Source organism: Palaemon carinicauda, chromosome 4 (assembly GCF_036898095.1).
Source record: "Palaemon carinicauda isolate YSFRI2023 chromosome 4, ASM3689809v2, whole genome shotgun sequence".
Taxonomy (NCBI): domain Eukaryota; kingdom Metazoa; phylum Arthropoda; class Malacostraca; order Decapoda; family Palaemonidae; genus Palaemon; species Palaemon carinicauda.
In genome coordinates this window covers 188,844,158-188,866,338 of record NC_090728.1, presented here as the reverse complement: position 1 = coordinate 188,866,338, position 22,181 = coordinate 188,844,158, and the positions used below count along the sequence as shown (strand labels likewise).

Here is a 22,181-nt window from a genome sequence, read left to right as displayed (position 1 = left end):
CACACAGCAACAATGTTAGCCTATCTTTCATTGGCTTGTGACCTGGCATCTTCGTCTCGTCCTTGGTAATGTACGTATTGGCTGGCATTTTCTTCCAAAATAACCCAGTCTCATCACAATTAAAGACTTGTTGTGCGGTCAAATTTTGTTCATTTATGTACCGATCGAATTCCCCCACGTATTTATCGGCTGCAATTTGATCCGAACTAGCTGCCTCCCCATGCCTAGTAACACGATGAATACCTGTTCTATTACGAAACTTTTCAAACCAACCCCTGCTCGCTTTAAATGTAAATGAATCACTTTCACTGGTACTCGGACTTTTCTTCACTAATTCTTCATAGATATGCAACGCTTTTTCACAAATGAACGCTTCACTAACACTTTCCCCGGCCAACTGTTTTTCTTTAATAAATATTAAAAGCAACTTTTCCATCTCCTCAATCACTTGTGGCCTTTGCTTAGTTACCGCCGTAACTCCCGTTGCAACATTCGCCTTCTTAATCATTTCTTTATGCTTTAAAAACGTAGAAATGGTCGACTTCGCCATTCCGTATTCTACCGCTAAATCGGACACTCGTACACCATTCTCATATTTCGCTATAATTTCCTTCTTCAACTCGATCGTTGTTCGCACTGTTTTCCTCTTCTCCTTCCCCTTAACACTCATTACTTTCTTGGGACTCATTATGAAAGCTAAAAAAGCAATTAAAAGCACTGAAAATCACTAAATCACAACGAATGCTGATCGCGCGTTGTCTGAGTGACGCTCTCGAGAGAACTGATGCTTCCCGAACAAGCGAGAGTGGCCGAGATGGCGCGATCATCACAAAGCCCATGCGGTCGTCACGTGTTCGGCTGGTCGAGTACCGAATTTTTGGTCGAGCACCGCAGCAAAAATTTCTCGAAAATTTTGGTCGAACTCCGAATTGTTCGAGTATAGAGTCGTTCGACTACCGAGGTATCACTGTAAGTGCAAAACAGAAAATCAAAGTGATAAAGTGATATGCGCAAAGTGTTACAGTGTTGCGTCCGAGGGTTCGTCTGTTCGTGCCTGTCGTTCACCTAGTCCGGGACCTCTTGCAAGCTCCCAAGCCCAGGGGAGAAGTAATGTCGAACGACTTATGGGTTCCTCAGGCCTTGATCAACGAACAGACGTTTTTCCCTCCGTGGTTTCGGGCGTATCTACCCAAGATCGCCCCACCCACACAAAGACGAGAGAGCCCATTTACTTCTCGTCTGCGGAAGAGGTTTCTCGTAAGAAACCTTGGACCAAGGTCTCGCAGCTTATTAAGTGCAAGTCGGTCCCTTCCGCGCAAGTCCAACGGCCCAGGTGTAGCCACTGGGTCAGTTCGGACTCGCTGCAGTCATCCGACGACTGCACACCTCCCAAGAGAGGCAAGGTGGTACCGCAACAGGCAGTTACTCCGTCTGTTGCCGCACCCGCTGTTTTAGACCCTCAGTCACAACGGACAGTAGCTCCGTCTGTTGCCGCTTTTGTAGACCCTAAATGGTCTTTACTGCAGTCTATGCAGACTCAGTTAGCTGCGGTTATGCAGGAGTTTCGTGCGGAGAAGGTTAACGCTGCACCCGTTAGCCTACAACCTGCCACGGTTGTGCGCCCAGCTCACACTGAGGCTGCCTGCTCCCACACTCCGACTGCGGAGAAGGTTGACGATGCACCCGTTTGCCTACAACCTGCCACGGTTGTGCGCCCAGCAGACGCTGCGGCTGCCTGCTCCCACACTCTGGCTGTGAGAGCTCCTCCACCCATGCGCAGTCCACCCTGCCAGACGCATGCTGACTCCCACAGACGCACGGAGCACTCCGTTGACGTGCGTGTGCTACCACAACACAGGAGGGTGGAGTTAAGCTGCCGTGTTTTGACACGGTGCGTCAGCCTCCGCAACCCACTGTGGTTTCCGCCACTCGCCCGCAGCAGACTAGTCAGTCAGGAGTTGAGGCTTCCCCACACAGCTTTGGTTGTTGCCAGCTCACAGACTGTCAAGCAGTTACATATCGTTGCCTTCTGGTCTGCTACTTATGCACCAGTGCTGTATGTCCTCTTGTAACTGCTGCTCCTCGTTCGCCTCACGTCAGAACTTACACTAGGCCTAGCTGCTTCGAAGCCGTTGTTGTTAAGCTAGTGCTCTCTCGCTCTCCTAGAGAGCGTTACGTCGGCTAGGCGACTGGTTTTTGCACCAGGAGGAGTTTTAGGGATACAGCCTTTTGATTTCCCTTCTTTTTATCTGGCTTATAGAGCGAGAGTCTGATAGGACACGAGAGAAGTTCTCAGCTTGGGAGTTCATGCCTCTGCCCAGGTAGACTTCTCAATTCTGGTAGACTCGGCCAGGCGCATAGCCAGGAGACGCTCCAGTTGTTTACAGGTCAACTTCTCAACTTTTGTCGAGCCTTTGAAGTTTTGCTGTACTATTATGTCACACATAACAAGGCTTCCAGGGATGGTAAATGGCTCCGCTTCAGTCGCTAACCCCGTCTGTTGCCACACCTGCTCCCGTAGACCCTAATGGGCTTTGCTGCAAGACATGCAGTCCAAGCTTGTGTCCTTGATAGAGGACTTAATACGGAGAAGAACCTTCTGGCCAACAACCTTCCTACCGGTTGGTTGTGCGCCCTGTTGACGCTGAGGTATCTTACTCGCGTCCGCCAGTTGAGGTGGTTCCTCCACCGATGCGACCCAGTGTGGGTTGCCAGTCGCACGTTGATGTTAAGTGACGCTCGGAGGTGGTTGTTGACGTTCAGTGTGTCACTAGGAAGACGTTCAACAACCAGCAGAGGTGACTTGTTGTGACGCAGTGCGTCAACCTCAGCTACCCGGTAGGGGGTTGACTGCACAACCCAGACAGTCTAGACAGTTTCGGGTTGACGCTGTACTTCCTCGCGTCCCCATGGTTGACAGTTCACAGACTGTGCAGCAGTACCATGATATTGCGTCCGGCTCCGTCACGCATCCACCAGTGCGACCGGATTCAGCGAGTCAGACGTTACCCACTCCGTTGCCGTTTCCTCATCAGTTTCGGATGAGGAACCCTCTGATGAGGAAGTTGCTGAACAAGACGATCAACCCCCAGCCCTGCTATCCATCCAGAAGATGCTGAAGAAGGAACGCTGCCCTGTCAGGCTGTGGATGAGTCTGGTAAGGACACTGTCATCCGTGGTTCAATTTGTGTCACTAGGAAGACTACACCTCCGTCCTCTTCTATACCATCTAGCTTTTCACTGGAAAAAGGACAAGACGCTAGAAGCGGTCTCGATCCCGGTTTCCGGAAAGATAAAGTCTGGTCTGACTTGGTGAAAGGACTTTTTCAACCTTAGAAAGGGTCTTCCCCTGACTGTTCAGACTCCCAACCACGTTCTCTTCTCGGACGCATCGGACGTAGGCTGGGGTGCGACATTAGACGGTAGGGAATGCTCGGGATTATGGAACTAGAGTCAAAGGACAATGCATTTCAACTGCAAGAAGCTACTGGCAGTACGTCTGACCTGGAAAAGCTTCAGGTCTCTCCTTCAAGGCAAAGTGGTGGAGGTGAACTCGGACAACACACGGCTTTGACGTACATCTCCAAGCAAGGAGGGACCTACTCTCTGACATGGTACGAGATCGCAAGGGACCTCCTCACCTGGTCAACAGGTCTAGACTTTTCACTAGTAACGAGGTTCATCCAAGGCAACTTGAATGTCATAGCAGATTGTCTCAGTCGGAAGGGACAAATAATTCCAACAGAATGGACCCTCCACAAGGATGTATGCAAGAGACTTTGGGCCACCTGGGGCCAGCCAACCATAGATCTCTTCGCAACCTCGATGACCAAGAGGCTCCCAATAGTTTTGCTCACCTATCCCGGACCCAGCAGTAGTTCATTTAGATGCCTTTCTACTAGATTGGTCACATCTAGATCTATATGCATTCCCTCCGTTCAAGATTGTCAACAAGGTACTGCAGAAGTTCGCCTCTCACGAAGGGACAAGGTTGACGCTAGTTGCTTCCCTCTGGCCCGCGAGAGAATGACTCACCGAGGTACTTCGATGGCTAGTAGACGTTCCCAGAACACTTCCCCTAAGGGTGGACCATCTACGTCAGCCACGCGTAAAGAAGGTACACCAAGGCCTCCATGCTCTTCGTCTGACTGCCTTCAGACTATCGAAAGACTCTCGAGAGCTAGAGGCTTTTCGAAGGAGGCAACCAGAGCGTTTGCTAGAGCAAGGAGAACATCCACCCTTAGAATCTACCAATCGAAGTGGGAAATCTTCCGAAACTGGTGCAAGTCAGTATTATTATTATTATTATTACTATCCAAGCTACAACCCTAGTTGGAAAAGCAAGATGCTATAAGCCCAGGGGCTCCAACAGGGAAAAATAGCCCAGTGAGGAAAGGAAATAAGGAAATAAATAAATGAAGAGAACAAATTAACAATAAATCATTCTAAAAACAGTAACAACGTCAAAACAGACATGTCATATATAAACTATTAACAGCATCAAAAACAAATATGTCATAAATAAACTATAAAAAGACTCATGTCCGCCTGGTCAACAAAAAAGCATTTGCTCCAACTTTGAACTTTTGAAGTTCTACTGATTCAACCACCCGATTAGGAAGATCATTCCACAACTTGGTAACAGCTGGAATAAAACTTCTAGAGTACTGCGTAGTATTGAGTCTCGTGATGGAGAAGGCCTGGCTATTAGAATTAACTGCCTGCCTAGTATTACGAACAGGATAGAATTGTCCAGGGAGATCTGAATGTAAAGGATGGTCAGAGTTATGAAAAATCTTATGCAACATGCATAATAAACTAATTGAACGACGGTGCCAGAGATTAATATCTAGATCAGGAATAAGAAATTTAATAGACCGTAAGTTTCTGTCCAACAAATTAAGATGAGAATCAGCAGCTGAAGACCAAACAGGAGAACAATACTCAAAACAAGGTAGAATGAAAGAATTAAAACACTTCTTCAGAATAGATTGATCACCGAAAATCTTGAAAGACTTTCTCAATAAGCCTATTTTTTGTGCAATTGAAGAAGACAGAGACCTTATATGTTTCTCAAAAGTAAATTTACTGTCGAGAATCACACCTAAAATTTTGAAAGAGTCATACATATTTAAAGAAACATTATCAATACTGAGATCCGGATGTTGAGGAGCCACCGTCCTTGACCTACTTACAATCATACTTTGAGTTTTGTTAGGATTCAACTTCATACCCCATAATTTGCACCATGCACTAATTCTAGCTAAATCTCTATTAAGGGATTCACCAACCCCAGATCTACATTCAGGGGATGGAATTGAAGCAAAGAGAGTTGCATCATCTGCATATGCAACAAGCTTGTTTTCTAGGCCAAACCACATGTCATGTGTATATAGTATGAAAAGTAATGGGCCAAGAACACTACCCTGTGGAACACCGGATATCACATTCCTATAATCACTATGGTGCCCATCAACAACAACTCTTTGAGATCTATTACTTAAAAAATCAATAATAATGCTAAGAAACAACCCACCCACTCCCAACTGTTTCAGTTTGAAAACAAGGGCCTCATGATTAACACGGTCAAAGGCAGCACTAAAATCAAGGCCAATCATACGAACTTCCCGAACACAATCAAGGGATTTCTGTACAGCATTGGAGATTGTAAGAAGGGCATCACATGCTCCAAGGCCTTTACGAAAACCAAATTGCAAACTAGGGAGTAGAATATTACCTTCAGCAAACCTATTAAGACGTTTTGCCAGAAGACGTTCAAAAACTTTAGATAATATGGGAGTTATGGAAATTGGGTGGTAATCAGTGGGACTTGAGCTACCACAAACACATTTACATAGAGGAGTAACATTACCAATTCTCCGTATCCTCGACCAGTACCTCTGTAACTCGAATAGCTGACTTTCTCTTATATCTGAGGAAAGAACGATCTCTTTCAGCTCCCACTATCAAGGGTTACAGAAGCATGTTGGCATCAGTCTTCCGTCACAGAGGCTTAGATCTTTCCAACAATAAAGATCTACAGGACCTCCTTAAGTCTTTTGAGACCACGAAGGAGCGTCGTTTGGTTACACCTGGTTGGAATTTAGACGTGGTACTAAGATTCCTTATGTCAGACAGGTTCGAACCGCTTCAATCAGCCTCCCTGAAAGATCTCACCTTTAAGACTCTTTTCCTGATATGCTTAACCACAGCTAAAAGAGTCAGTGAGATTCATGCCTTCAGCAAGAACATCGGATTCTCATCCGAAACGGCTACATGTTCTACAACTTGGTTTTCTAGCCAAACACGAGCTGCCTTCTCGGCCTTGACCAATATCGTTCGATATTCCAAACTTATTGTAGGGTTGGAAATGAACTAGAAAGAGTATTATGTCCTGTAAGAGCTCTTAAGTTCTATTTTAAAAACCTTTACGAGGCCCGTCTGAAGCTTTATGGTATTCGGTTAAGAATCCATCTTTGCCTATGTCAGAGAATGCTTTATCCTATTTTATCAGACTGTTAATACGAGAAGCTCATTCCCATCTGAATGAGGAAGACCAAGCTTTGCTGAAGGTAAGGACACACGAAGTTAGAGCTGTCGCAACTTCCGTGGCCTTTAAACAAAATAGATCTCTGCAAAGTATATTCGACGCAACCTATTGGAAAAGCAAATCAGTGTTCGCGTCTTTTATCTTAAGAATGTCCAGTCTCTTTACGAGAACTGCTACACTCTGGGACCATTCGTAGCAACGAGTGCAGTAGTGGTGAGGGCTCCACCACTACAATTCCCTAATTCCATAACCTTTTTAATCTTTCTCTTGAAATGTTTTATTATTGTTTTTGGGTTGTCCGGAAGGCTAAGAAGCCTTTCGCATCCTACTTGATTTGGCGGGTGGTCAAAGTCATTTCTTGAGAAGCGCCTAGATTAGAGGTTTTGATGAGGACCTTTAGTATGGGTTGCAACCCTTCATACTTCAGCTCCTAGGAGTCGCTCAGCATCCTATGAGGATCGCGAGGCTCAGTAAGGAAGACGTACTTAAAAAGGCAGAGTAATTGTTCAAGTCGACTTCCTTACCAGGTACTTATTTATTTTATGTTTGTTATTTTGAATAACTGCTAAAATGAAATACGGAATACTTAGCTCATAATAATGTCAACATGTAATGCTGGTCTCTACCCACCCCCCTGGGTGTGAATCAGCTATATGATCATCGGGTAAGTTTAATATTGAAAAATGTTATTTTCATTAGTAAAATAAATTTTTGAATACAGTGAACCCTCGTTTATCGCGGTAGATAGGTTCCAGACGCGATAGGTGAAAATCCGCGAAGTAGTGACAGCATATTTACCTATTTATTTAACATGTATATTCGGACTTTTAAAACCTTCCCTTGTACGTAGTACTGTTAACAAACCACCCTTTAATGTACAGAACACTTAATGCATGTACTACAGCACCCTAAACTAAAACAGGCACAAATATTAAAGGCGATTTTATATCATGCGTTTCCTAAACACCTAAAAAGCACGATAAAAAATGGCAACCAATGTTTTGTTTACGTTCATCTCTGATCATAATGAAGAAACAAACTCATTTAGTGTACACATATATGTATAGGTTAGTTTTTGCATCGATTATATTGATTATACAGTACTGTATGTTGATTTTTTTATTACCAATTTTTTAGTTTACGTATTTTTCTTAGGACTTCCAAATGAAATCTTTTTCTTTATGACGCCGCCTGAAACGACGGCGTGTACGCTCAGTAAACAACCACGCTCAGAACAAACAAGGCATTTAACGCGCATGATGATAGTGATAAATAATGATACAGTACATACAGTATTTACAGTAAAAGCATTTACAAAATATGTTACCTTACAAATATAAATTATACAGTACTTGTACGTAGCAAAGCAGGAAAACAATTTGAGAGAGAGAGAGAGAGAGAGAGAGAGAGAGATTGTTTTACGTACGTAAATGTAAATTTTAAACAAAAAAAATATGATAGGTTACAACATGTAGACTTTTAAAACCTTCCCTTTAACTTAATGCATACAGTACGTACATTACTAAACTATAAAACAGGTTAAAGTAAAAAATAAAGATTGTTACTGTACTCACCACGAAAGAAGTTGAAGAAAAACTTGAATGGTGATGGCGATGAATTTGCTGCACAGTAGAAATGATGATGATGAAGCTGATGATGTGTTCTACTGTGCAGTCAATGATAGTATTTTACGTCTCTTCAGACGGAGGTGTCTTTTCCTGGGACACCTCTTCAACTTCTTCCTGGGAAACTTCTTCAATTTCTTCCGAAGGCGTACTAGCAGGAGGAACTGGCTCTTTTTTGCGAGGCTGGAAGAACATTGTGATCGGAAGTTGTTGCCGCTGCTTCTTTTTTCGATCCAAGAGCATTTTGTAGGGAGTCATGTCTTCATCGATCTTGTTGCAGAATTGCATCGAGCGAACCATATCCTCGTCCCACTCTTGTAACATTTCTTTCGCCTCCTTCATATGGTTGCAGAACTTGGCAAGCCGTTCTAATGTTAAGCCCGTTTCTTCGACATTTTCTTGGGTCTCTTCCTGGGTACCCTCACTCTCTTCCTCACTTGCCGATTTCGTCAGGTCTTCGAGGTCTGCGTCAGTTAGGGGCTGGGAATGGCAGTCCAACAACTCGTCGACGTCTTCAGTCGTCATGTCGCCAAACCCGTCACCTCCAATTATGGCAGCCAACTGCACAGATTTCCGTATTGCAGAGTGTTGGATTTCCGACGGAGTAAATCCCTTGTCGTCGTAAACAATATCGGGCCACAGCTTCTTCCAGCTCGCATTCACGGTTGCAGGTTTCATCTCTTGAAGTGCCTTTTGAATATTCTGCAGGCACGTGGCTATGGTGTACTGCCGCCAGTACGCCTTCAAGTTAAAATCTTCATCCTCGTCATCTTGGGCAGCATCCACACACGCAACGAGGTCCGCCAAGGTATTCTTCGTGTAGAGGGCCTTGAACGCCCTGATAACCCCCTGGTCCATCGGTTGAATTAATGACGTGGTGTTGGGTGGCAGGAACTCAACCTGAACGCCCTCACGCGACAGGTCAGTTGCGTGTCCACCAGCGTTATCCATAAGGAGAAGGATCTTGAATGGCAAGCCCTTCTCTAAGAGATATTCATGGACTTGCGGGATGAAACACTGGTGGAACCAGTTGGAGGTCAGCATCTTCGTAATCCATGCTTTTTGATTATGCATCCAGTACACGGGAAGGAGATTCTTATTTTTATTTTTCAAAGCGCGAGGATTTTTCGACTTATAAATAAGCCCCGGCTTTAACAAAAATCCAGCAGCATTGCCACACATCACGAGGGTAACGCGATCCTTGAATGCCTTAAAGCCAGAGGCTTTGGCTTCCTCTTTGAACAGGAAAGTTCGCGACGGCATTCTCTTCCAAAACAAGCCGGTTTCATCCATATTAAACACTTGTTCCGGCTTGTATCCACCTTCAGCGATAATGTTCTTGAAAGTCTGGTTCACGTAAGTTTCAGCAGCGGCAGTGTCAGCGGAAGCAGACTCCCCATGCAGGGAAACGCTTTTCAGGGCGAAGCGTTTCTGAAACTTCGCGAACCATCCTTTGCTTGCGGAAAAACGTTTCTGAGGCTGGGAATCAGTGGATGTCCCTGGTTGAGGATCATCTGCATCATCATCATCTTCAGCATGGTTGCCGTCGTCGTCTTTAGGTTCCTTTGCAGCAAAATTCTCATATAAGCTCAAAGCCTTTGTTTGGATGGTGTTCGTATCCAACGCTATGTTCTTCTTCCGGCAGTCGGCAATCCACACAGCTAAAGCACCTTCCATGCGTACGATCGTTTTATTACGCGTTGTAACGACTCGCTTCGCTGATCTGCTAAAGGTGATTGCAGCAGTCTTTCTAATGTTCGCCTCGTCCTTTTTGATATAGCGAACGGTGGATTCGTTGATGCCAAAATGGCGGCCGGCGGCCGCGTAACTTCTACCATCTTTTAACATGTCGAGAAGCGTAACCTTCTCAGCTACCGTCATCATCCTTCGGTGGCGTTTAGGCTCACTACCAGCCTTACTAGAAGCAGAACGCTTGGGAGGCATTGTACAGTAGGATTTAACAGAAAGTTCAACAAAAAGTTCAACTTAAAACAGTCGCACACAGCACAGATTAAACTTCACAAACTTAAGAACGTCTACTCAGCGATACTCGGAAAGAGAAAGTGAACGATCCAGCCCCGCGAGAACTTTGATGCTGCGGGTAGAAGATGCGGGCAAAACACCAATCACAGGCTAGATAACAAAACTTGAGTTTTGATTCGTCATCTATCAGCGCTTGAACCAATCACAACCCGTCTTACAGTACTATGATGCGTTGGTTACTCATAGAAGATGCCCCGCGCATAATGAACGTACGTAGATTAAGTACAATACCGTAATAATAATAAATAATGATAATAATACTGTACAGTAATAATAATAATAATTATGATAATAATAATAACAATAATAATTTTATTAACAACAACAACAATAATAATAATAATAACAATAATAATAAAAATTTACGTACGCTATTTTACGCCTCTCTCTCTCTCTCTCTCTCTCTCTCTCTCTCTCTCTCTCTCTCTCTCTCTCTCTCTCTCTCTCTCTCTCTCGTACGCTTACAGTATTCGAAATGTGATTTTTGCAACAAAGAATATTATTGGATGCAGTACTGTACTACGTACGTATACATACAAAAGATTCATGGAAAAGAAGCACATCCATTACAGTACACACCATTCTAATATGGTATGACTGCATCTGATTTGCGTTTCATGTTCGATTTAATTTTACTACGTACTGAATTATCGTATGATCACATTCTCTTTTCGTGTTTTATTTCTTTCTGTGCTGAATTATATATCATATGTAATGCAATGAACAATCAGTAAGAGCAGATATTACTAATTACAGTATTAATGGAATTACAGGTAACAAAATATCGTATTTGGTTGTCTTCAGATTTCGCGGTATTTTCTAATTTTCCGGAAAATCCGCGATATGTATATATATATATGGGTTATGGGAAAACCCCGCGAAGTGGTGAATCCGCGATTGTCGAACCGCGAAGTAGCGAGGGTTCACTGTATACTTACCCGATGATCATAAATTACAGGACCCACCCATCCTCCCCAATAGAGACCCAGTGGACAGAGGAGAAAATTGGTTCTGTGTTGACATCGAGTACTTGAGTACCTACTTGACAGATGGCGCTGTTGATGTACACCCCCACCTGTATAGCGATCGCTGGCGTATTCCGCCCGTAGGTTTTTCTGTCGGGCAGCAGAGCTGACAGCTATATGATCATCGGGTAAGTATATTCAAAAATTTATTTTACTAATGAAAATAACATTTTATAAAATGGTTATAAATATTTGTTTGTTCGTAAAGTGCCTGAGGAACAAATGGCGCTTCGTAAGACGAAAATCCGACCTATGTCAAAATCAGCCTTGCATCTGGTCTCTTGGAACCAGTTAATGACGTTTGGTGTGGTATTATGGTATTACTGTACTGTCGAGACTATTAAAGTCAGATAATTACATTAACTTTTCTTTTATTTAAGGATTTTTTAAATACACCTGACCAAATACAGTTGTTAAACAGTGCAATACAAATATTTTTTATTTCCAGGTACTCAATTAGTTGGCTCTCCTGGAAAATAAACAAGATGAATAGAGCATCATGGCTATCCTAAAGTCAATGGATAACAATGCTAGTCCTGTGAAGTCTTACAACCTGAAATGGTTAGTAAATTATAACCAAGGTGAATAAGTATACTATTGGCTTTGACAATGTTATTTCTAAATTGTAAGTCCTATACTGGTAGCAGACACAGAAGAGAAGCTTGACCGACTAGTGACAGAATTTGGAAGGGTGTGTGAGAGAAGGAAGTTGAGAGTTAATGTGGGTAAGAGTAAGGTTATGAGATGTACGAGAAGGGAAGGTGGTGCAAGGTTGAATGTCATGTTGAATGGAGAGTTACTTGAGGAGGTGGATCAGTTTAAGTACTTGGGGTCTGTTGTTGCAGCAAATGGTGGAGTGGAAGCAGATGTACGTCAGAGTGTCAATGAAGGTTGCAAAGTGTTGGGGGCAGTTAAGGGAGTAGTAAAAAATAGAGGGTTGGGCATGAATGTAAAGAGAGTTCTATATGAGAAAGTGATTGTACTAACTGTGATGTATGGATCGAAGTTGTGGGGAATGAAAGTGATGGAGAGAGAAATTGAATGTGTTTGAGATGAAGTGTCTGAGGAATATGGCTGGTGTATCTCGAGTAGATAGGGTTAGGAACGAAGTGGTGAGGGTGAGAACGGGTGTAAGAAATGAGTTAGCGGCTAGAGTGGATATGAATGGGTTGAGGTGGTTTGGCCATGTTGAGAGAATGGAAAGTGGCTGTCTGCTAAAGAAGGTGATGAATGCAAGAGTTGATGGGAGAAGTACAAGAGGAAGGCCAAGGTTTGGGTGGATGGATGGTGTGAAGAAAGCTCTGGGTGATAGGAGGATAGATGTGAGAGAGGCAAGAGAGCGTGCTAGAAATAGGAATGAATGGCGAGCGATTGTGATGCAGTTCCGGTAGGCCCTGCTGCTTCCTCCGGTGCCTTAGATGACCGCGGAGGTAGCAGCAGTAGGGGACTCAGCAGTATGAAGTTTCATCTGTGGTGGAAAATGTGGGAGGTTGGGCTGTGGCACCCTAGCAGTACCAGCTGAACTTGGCTGAGTCCCTGGTTAGGCTGGAGGAACGTAGAGAGTAGAGGTCCCCTTTTTTGTTTCGTTTCTTGTTGTCAGTTACCCCCTAAAATTGGGGGAGGTGCCTTGGTATATGGATGGAAGTCCTATTATTTTGATATCCATGAATCATACCTCCAGATAGAAAAAGCTATATACTCTTCAAGAGCCAACTTTTGATAACAAAAAATGAATCTAAATTTCGTTCCTGTTGTCCCCTTGTAAGGGATTGTCTCCAAACTGTCATGTACTAAAATGAGTGCAATAAAAGGCTCTAGGAAGAAAACTAAAACAATTATTTGGATGTACTGAAATATTGAATGAAAACTTTTTATATTTGTCATTGTAGGATTTATGAAACTGCAAACCTGATGAAATAATTTGATAGCAGTGCAATACATCTTTCTTTATAATTCTAGGTACTGATGGGGTTGGCCTTCTAGGAATAATGAGTGGGATGAAAGGAGTAAAATTGCTTCCCAAAAATCAGTGGATGGCAATGCTAATCACAAGGTATATACAAACCAAAAACTATTTTGAAAAATTATATCAAAAGGTGATTCTGATGTTGGTGCTGCTTAGGGGTAAGTGCTTCATTAGTTTTTTGTTTTTGTTTTGATGAATCTTACCTTTGGAAATAAAATGCTAAATATAGTTCTCTTAACTTCTGTAAAAATTAATCTAATTTTCGCTCCTGTTGTATCCTTCCCTCTTCTGAGGGACTGCCACTCAACTGGGATGTACCAAAACTAAAGTGAAATTGGGTTAAAAGTTGTAAACCAACACCAATAATTCGGATGTACTGAAAAATAGGATTTTTAATGTTAAAAATTGCTTTTGTTGTCTATTGAAGGTTTCTGCAAAATCAGAACCTCACTAAATACATTGTCAGCAATGCAATATATCTTCTTCTTTTGTCTGCATCTTTTCCCACTTCTATGTGTGGTCGATGTTTCTGGCCAGCTTTCTCCATCTACCTCTGTCCCACACGTCATCACCGGTTAATCCCTTTGATCGAAGGTCATACTTGATACAGTCCATCCACCTTCGCTTTGGTCTCCCTCTCCTTCTTTTATTTCCAGGTACTGGTGGTTGGTTTTCTAGGAAAAATAAGTTAGGGAATAGTGACTGTCACAGTACCCTAAAGTCAAAGGACAATGAAGCTAGATAAGAGTCTCATAAACCTGAAATGGTTTGACAATTATGATGGTGGTGGTTATTGAGATGCTAATGGGTTATTTGATGGGTTTTGTTAACGGTAAGTTTTGCTGTTTTTATGAATCTTTCATAAAAGACTTAACTATATTGTCTTTCAAGTAACAAACCATGATTTACGTGCTTTACTGTACTTCAGGTGGAGGTTTATTAATGTAGGTACAGTAAGCAGATTTTATAAAATGGTTACAAGTACTTTTTGTGTTCAAATATATGGGAAACCAAAGACGCTTTACAAGGCAAAAATCCTACCCATGTCAAAGTCGTCCTTGCGTCAGGTCTCTGAACCAATTAATAATGTTAGGCGTTGTATTACTGTACTGTTAAGATTACTATAGTCATGATATTATTTTTATTCTATCATTTAATAATTTTTGAAATTCCAACCTGATCAAATAGTTGTTGACCAGTGCATTACAAATTTTTTAATTTCCAGGTAATCAAGTGGTTGGCTATCTTGGAAAGAAAGGAAGATGAATAGAGCACCATGACTACCTTACATTCAATGGACATTGATGCTTGTCTCATTAAGTCTTACGAACTGGAGATGGTAGTGGGCCGGATGATAGGCTTGCTTAAGGGTAAGTGGTTTTATTTCTATTACCTCAGGATAGAAAAGGCTAAAGAAAGTCCTCGACATACAAACTTAGTAGGTTCCAAGATGCTTTTTGCAAATCAAATATTGTTAAATTTTAGCATAGGATAGCCCCCAACCTAACCCATACTTACGATTTCTAGCAACAAAAGTCAACAAAGTCTCATTTCATTAGTAAATATCAGGTTATTGCCAATGTCATTTTGCTTACTGTTTAATATATTGCTTTATTACAATATTTCTGTATCATGTTATAGTATATGAACTTTTGATACACTATCTCGGATTTATGATTTCATTTGGATTTCTTTGTATCCAAATATTCCAAGTTGAGGACCTACTGTACTAAGCCAACTTTTGACAACACAAAAATTAATCCAATTTCTCTACTATTGCTCCTCTTGAGGGACTGTCTAAACTGCCATTGCTCCTCCTGAGGGACTGTCTAAACTGCCATTGCCCCTCCTGAGGGACTGTCTAAACTGCCATTGCCCCTCCTGAGAGACTTGTCTAAACTGCCATTGCTCCTCCCGAGGGACTGTCTAAACTGCCATTGCCCCTTACCTTATTTTTTTTTGTTTGGGTTCCCCCAGGTCCCTCAGTGTGAGGCACCTCGTATATCCACCAGAGAGTTGCTAATACATCTTCCGGTGTATTTTGCATCTTCCAGTCTTGGATGGTCTGGGATGCATCTTAGGTATTTATCGAGCTGATTTTTAAACGCATCTACGCTCACTCCTGATATGTTTCTTAGATGAGCTGGCAGCACATTAAATAGTCGCTGCATTATCGATGCTGGTGCGTAGTGGATTAATGTCCTGTGCGCCTTTCTCAGTTTACCTGGAATGCTTTTTGGTACTATTAATCTACCTCGGCTTGCTCTTTCTGATACTTTAAGCTCCATGATGTTTTCAGCAATTCCTTCTATTTGCTTCCATGCTTGTATTATCATGTAGCGTTCTCTTCTCCTTTCTAGACTGTATAGTTTTAAAAATTGCAGTCTTTCCCAGTAATCAAGGTCCTTAACTTCTTCTATTCTAGCAGTATAGGACCTTTGTACACTCTCTATTTGCGCAATATCCTTTTGGTAGTGTGGGTACCATATCACATTGCAGTACTCGAGTGTACTACGCACATAAGTTTTGTAAAGCATAATCATGTGTTCAGCTTTTCTTGTTTTAAAGTGTCTGAATAACATTCCCATTTTTGCTTTACATTTAGCCAACAGTGTTGCTATTTGGTCGTTGCATAACATATTCCTATTTAAAATTACACCAAGGTCTTTAATTGCTTCCTTGTTTGTGATTGTCTCATTATTAGGTCCCTTGTATGCATACACCATTCCTTCTCTGTTTCCATAATTTATTGATTCGAATTTATCGGAGTTAAATACCATCCTATTTATCTCCGCCCATTCATATATTTTGTTTAGATCTCTTTGTAGTGAGTTCCTATCTTCATCACAAGTAATTTCTCTACTTATTCTTGTGTCATCGGCGAAACTTCTCACTACGGAGTTTTCAACATCACAGTCTATGTCTGAGATCATAATAACAAATAGCAGTGCAGCTAATACCGTACCTTGGGGCACACCAGATATTACCTGGGCTTCATCTGATTTCTCGTCATTTGCAACCACTATCTGTTTTCTGTTTTGCAGGAATCCTGAGAGACTTGTCTAAACTGCCATTGCTCCTCCCGAGGGACTGTCTAAACTGCCATTGCCCCTCCTGAGAGACTTGTCTAAACTGCCATTGCTCCTCCCGAGGGACTGTCTAAACTGCCATTGCCCCTCCTGAGGGACTTGTCTAAACTGCCATTGCTCCTCCTGAGGGACTGTCTAAACTGCCATTGTCCTACCTGAGGGACTGTCTAAACTGCCATTGTCCTACCTGAGGGACTGTCTAAACTGCCATTGCCCCTCCTGAGGGACTGTCTAAACTGCCATTGCTCCTCCAGAGAGACTTGTCTAAACTGCCATTGCCCCTCCTGAGAGACTTGTCTAAACTGCCATTGCCCCTCCTGAGAGACTTGTCTAAACTGCCATTGCCCCTCCTGAGGGACTGTCTAAACTGCCATTGCCCCTCCTGAGAGACTTGTCTAAACTGCCATTGCTCCTCCTGAGGGACTGTCTAAACTGCCATTGCCCCTCCTGAGGGACTGTCTAAACTGCCATTGCCCCTCCTGAGGGACTGTCTAAACTGCCATTGCTCCTCCTGAGAGACTTGTCTAAACTGCCATTGCCCCTCCTGAGAGACTTGTCTAAACTGCCATTGCTCCTCCTGAGGGACTGTCTAAACTGCCATTGCCCCTCCTGAGGGACTGTCTAAACTGCCATTGCTCCTCCTGAGGGACTGACTAAACTGCCATTGTCCTACCTGAGGGACTGTCTAAACTGCCATTGCTCCTCCAGAGAGACTTGTCTAAACTGCCATTGCCCCTTACCTTGCCTTACCTTATTTTTTGTTTGGGTTCCCCCAGGTCCCTCAGTGTGAGGCACCTCCTGAGGGACTGTCTAAACTGCCATTGCTCCTCCAGAGAGACTTGTCTAAACTGCCATTGCCCCTCCTGAGAGACTTGTCTAAACTGCCATTGCCCCTCCTGAGAGACTTGTCTAAACTGCCATTGCCCCTCCTGAGAGACTTGTCTAAACTGCCATTGCCCCTCCTGAGAGACTTGTCTAAACTGCCATTGCCCCTCCAGAGAGACTTGTCTAAACTGCCATTGCCCCTCCTGAGAGACTTGTCTAAACTGCCATTGCCCCTCCTGAGAGACTTGTCTAAACTGCCATTGCCCCTCCTGAGAGACTTGTCTAAACTGCCATTGCCCCTCCTGAGAGACTTGTCTAAACTGCCATTGCCCCTCCTGAGAGACTTGTCTAAACTGCCATTGCTCCTCCAGAGAGACTTGTCTAAACTGCCATTGCCCCTCCTGAGAGACTTGTCTAAACTGCCATTGCCCCTCCTGAGAGACTTGTCTAAACTGCCATTGCCCCTCCTGAGAGACTTGTCTAAACTGCCATTGCCCCTCCTGAGAGACTTGTCTAAACTGCCATTGCCCCTCCTGAGAGACTTGTCTAAACTGCCATTGCCCCTCCTGAGAGACTTGTCTAAACTGCCATTGCCCCTCCTGAGGGACTGTCTAAACTGCCATTGCCCCTCCTGAGGGACTGTCTAAACTGCCATTGCCCCTCCTGAGGGACTGTCTAAACTGCCATTGCTCCTCCTGAGAGACTTGTCTAAACTGCCATTGCTCCTCCTGAGAGACTTGTCTAAACTGCCATTGCCCCTCCCAAGGGACTGTCTAAACTGCCATTTCCTCTCCCGAGGGACTGTCTAAACTGCCATTGCCTCTCCCGAGGGACTGTCTAAACTGCCATTGCTCCTCCCGAGGGACTGTCTAAACTGCCATTGCCCCTCCTGAGAGACTTGTCTAAACTGCCATTGCTTCTCCCGAGGGACTGTCTAAACTGCCATTGTCCTACCTGAGGGACTGTCTAAACTGCCATAGTCCTACCTGAGGGACTGTCTAAACTGCCATTGCCCCTCCTGAGGGACTGTCTAAACTGCCATTGCCCCTCCTGAGGGACTGTCTAAACTGCCATTGTCCTACCTGAGGGACTGTCTAAACTGCCATTGCCCTACCTGAGGGACTGTCTAAACTGCCATTGCCCCTCCTGAGGGACTGTCTAAACTGCCATTGCCCCTCCTGAGGGACTGTCTAAACTGCCATTGTCCTACCTGAGGGACTGTCTAAACTGCCATTGTCCTACCTGAGGGACTGTCTAAACTGCCATTGCCCCTCCTGAGGGACTGTCTAAACTGCCATTGCCCCTCCTGAGGGACTGTCTAAACTGCCATTGTCCCACCTGAGGGACTGTCTAAACTGCCATTGCCCCTCCTGAGGGACTGTCTAAACTGCCATTGCCCCTCCTGAGGGACTGTCTAAACTGCCATTGTCCTACCTGAGGGACTGTCTAAACTGCCATTGCCCTACCTGAGGGACTGTCTAAACTGCCATTGCCCCTCCTGAGGGACTGTCTAAACTGCCATTGTCCTACCTGAGGGACTGTCTAAACTGCCATTGTCCTACCTGAGGGACTGTCTAAACTGCCATTGCCCCTCCTGAGGGACTGTCTAAACTGCCATTGTCCTACCTGAGGGACTGTCTAAACTGCCATTGCCCCTCCTGAGGGACTGTCTAAACTGCCATTGCCCCTCCTGAGGGACTGTCTAAACTGCCATTGCCCTACCTGAGGGACTGTCTAAACTGCCATTGCCCTACCTGAGGGACTGTCTAAACTGCCATTGCCCCTCCTGAGGGACTGTCTAAACTGCCATTGTCCTACCTGAGGGACTGTCTAAACTGCCATTGTCCTTCCTGAGGGACTGTCTAAACTGCCATGTACCTAAAGGAAAACAAAATAGAAAACCAAAAACAATGGTTTGGATTAGATATGCGAGTCCCCCAAGGCTGAAACATTTTTCAAATATAACGAGGGTAATTATGGAGATTCTAATGGTTTTGTTAAGGGTAAGTTCTTTGATTTTTTTATTTTATGATTCTTTCCTCCAAATAGAAAAGCTATATTTATTAAAAGTAACAACTTTTGAAGACTTCCACTCTCTCAACTGTCATGTAAAAAATATGAAAGTGAAAACTGGCTCCCTGTTGAAAAACAATTTTTGATGTATTGCATTATTATTTTTCGTTAACATTGTCATTAAATTAATTTTTCTTTAGATTTCAAACCTGAATAAATGTTTAACGACAATTAATTTTTGCTCTTGATTCTTGATGCTTAAGGGGTTGGCTTTCTAAGAGAAATATGATTGGGGATGTTGTGCACCTTACAATGACAGGACAAAGGTATTAGTTGCATACATGAAGGTACAAAAACCTTGAACTGTAATATATAATAGAAATTTTATAAGGAAGATGCTAACTGGTTGAGTGGATGATCAAGTACAACTACTTTATTTGTTCAAGTGTTCACCTTTCAACCAAGCAGTTGGTTTTGATAATACACTTATTGAACAGTCTATTTTGATATTTTTGTTTTTAGAAACTTTCACTTATTAATCTTTAAGGTTTAAGATTCAATTTATGAGCAATGCAGTAAGTTTTTCCTTGAATTGCAGGATCAAATGTTGTTGGCTTTCCATGAAATAAACAAGTAGAGAGTTGAATATGCTGGCCCTGCTATCAAAAGACTAACTTCTTGTACCTTAAGGTTAAGGTACAGAAACCTAAAGCTAGTATCTTGAAGGTACAGAAACCTTAAGCTGTAGTTTGGACTTTACGAAGGTGAATATAAAGATGGAAATGGTTCCTTATGTGGTCTCCTTGTTAAGTGGTAAGTGCTTTATTTGTTTTATATGTTTATGCTTCGTACTATATAGGTATTAATTATATCTATGAACCTTCCATGATCTTCATATTGCTTATCTCTGGAAACTTGCAGCATTTAGAAGTTTTACCCCTGAAATAAAAGTAAAAACATTCCTTTTATCCAGTGGACTTCACTGGAAGCTCTGCCATATGGTCTTTTACCACTAAGATTATAAAGGCTCTTATTTCGAAGTTTACCCTGAAAATAAAAAAAAAAAAAAAAATAAAAAATTCCTAAAACTATCTTATCTATCTACCAAGGCACCTCCCCCAATTTTGAGGGGTTGCCAACAAAAAAAAAAAAATGAACAAGGAGAATTTTCTTCAATTAGCTCCTCCCAGCCTGATGAGGGACTAGGTCAAGTTTGGTTGGTACTTCTAGCTAGGGTGCCATAGCCACCTTCCCCTGTTATCAACCACAAATTTAGCTTCATATGCTGAATCCCTTACTTTTGCTATCTCAGTGGTTGCCAAGGTAACCGGAGGAAGCAGCAGGGCCTATCGAAACGGTCACAATTGCACTCCATTCATCTCTATTTCTAGCACACTTTTGCCTCTCGCATCTATCCTCCTATCACCTAGAGCTTTCGTCATCCATCTACCCAAACCTTGGTCTTCCTCATGTACTTTTTCCTTCAACTCTTTCATTCATCACCTTTTTCAGCAGATGACCGTTTTCCATTCTCTACATGGCCAAACCACATCAACTCATTCATATCCACTCTAGCTGCTTATTCATTTCTTACACTCGTTCTAACCTTTACTACTGCGTTCCTTAGCTTTCCAATCAAGATACACCAGCCAGACTCCTCAAACACATTCAATTTCTTTCTGTCGCTTTCATTCCTCACAACTCCGATTTTCAGTTTGTCAAAATGAAAGCAGAAAAAGCACCTGGTATGGATGTTGATAGGGCTGAGATGTTAAAGGATGGAGGTGTGACTGTACTTGAAAGGTTGGTAGGATAGTTTAATATATTTTTATGTTGTCAATGGCAGCAGTGGATGTGGTGTGTGCATGTATAATTCAAGGGCTATTGGTTTGTCAAGTGTGATAGTTAAGGTGTATGATAGTAGGTTAGCCAGGGCACCAGCCACCCATTGAGATACTATCGCTAAAGAGTTATTGGGTCCTTTGACTGGCCAGACAGTACTACACTGGATCCTTCTCTGGTTAAGGCTCATTTTCCCTTTGCCTACACATACACTGAATAGTCTGGCCTATTCTTTACATATCCTCTCCTCATACACCTGACCACAGATTACCAAAAAAATATAATTTGCACAGGGGGGTTAACTACCGCACTGTAATAGTTCAGGGGCTAATTTCCTTTTGGTAAGGGTAAAAGAGGCTTCAGCTATGGTAAGCAGCACACTTAATCGGACCATTGTTCTCTAGTCTTGGGTAATGCCATAGCTTCTGTACCATGGTCTTCCACTGTCTTGGGATAGTTGTCTTGCTTGAGGGTTCACTTGGGAGCAGTATTCCATCTTATTTCTCTTCCTCTTGTTTTTTAAAGTTGTTATAGTGTATATATGAAAGATTAATATTACTGTTCTTGAAATATTTTATTGTAGTTAATTACTTATCTTGTTTAATTATTTCCTTATTTCCTTTCCTCGTTGGACTAATTTCCCTGTTGGAGCCCTTCTGCTTATAGCATGCTGCTTTTCCAACTAGGGTTGTAGCTTAGGAAGTAGTAGTAATAATAATACTGTTAGTGTTGCAACCCACCCTCTCCTGTGTCTCACCACAAATGAAGCTTCATGTGCTGACTCCCCTACTGCTGGTGCCTCAGCATTCACCAAGGTGACCCAAGGTAGCAGCAGAGCCTATCAGAACTGCGTCGCAATCGTTTGCCATTTATTTCTATTCCTAGAATGCTCTTTTGCCGCTCATCTATCTCTTATCACATAGGGCTTTCTTCCCTCCATCCATCCACCCAAATTATTCTAAGCAAAATCCAGGACCAGGGTGTCATAGACATCGCCAGTGTTGTCTAGTGTGTTGCAGTATTTGTGGAGAGCATGGTAGTATAGTATTAGAGACCTTACTCTTGCCTCCAGACAATATTTTCTATTATGCTCATAGATTTTAGTTTAGTCTGAGCTGTTTAATGCAGAATTTAAACTAATTAATTTTGAAATGTGGTGATAGTCCTAGGGCAAGGGGATTTTGGCAGTGCGTAGTAGTATCG

The 22,181-nt window shown here is 42.9% G+C and overlaps 1 protein-coding gene and 1 long non-coding RNA gene across 2 annotated transcripts in view; one reads left to right on the top strand and one right to left on the bottom strand.

Annotated features, from left to right (window-relative positions):
- The window catches only part of LOC137639237 (uncharacterized), a 37,504-nt gene extending 23,538 nt beyond the window's left edge, over positions 1–13,966 (top strand). The window contains exons 3-5 of the long non-coding RNA XR_011044267.1: positions 11,692–11,804; positions 13,203–13,367; positions 13,866–13,966. This is a non-coding gene — a long non-coding RNA (uncharacterized lncRNA). The remainder of the gene's footprint in view (positions 1–11,691; positions 11,805–13,202; positions 13,368–13,865) is intronic.
- A 3,113-nt stretch (positions 13,967–17,079) lies between these two features.
- On the bottom strand, positions 17,080–20,700 carry LOC137639796 (pre-mRNA-splicing factor CWC22 homolog). Its single transcript, XM_068372038.1, has 3 exons — positions 20,640–20,700; positions 18,942–19,001; positions 17,080–17,762 (listed from the first exon to the last, which is right to left on the bottom strand). The coding sequence occupies exons 1-3, from the start codon at positions 20,698–20,700 to the stop codon at positions 17,080–17,082; spliced, it is 804 nt and encodes a 267-aa protein (XP_068228139.1).
- Between the last annotated feature and the right edge of the window lie 1,481 nt (positions 20,701–22,181).

Coding starts and splice junctions, on each gene's coding strand:
- LOC137639796 (XM_068372038.1), bottom strand. CDS start 20,700: ATGAATGAGTTGATGTGGTTTGGCCATGTAGAGAATGGAAAACGGTCA. Junction 19,002..20,639: donor ACGGTCATCTGCTGAAAAAG/GTGATGAATGAA, acceptor GTTTTCCTTTAG/GTACATGGCAGTTTAGACAG. Junction 17,763..18,941: donor CAGTTTAGACAGTCCCTCAG/GTAGGACAATGG, acceptor CAGTTTAGACAG/TCCCTCAGGAGGGGCAATGG.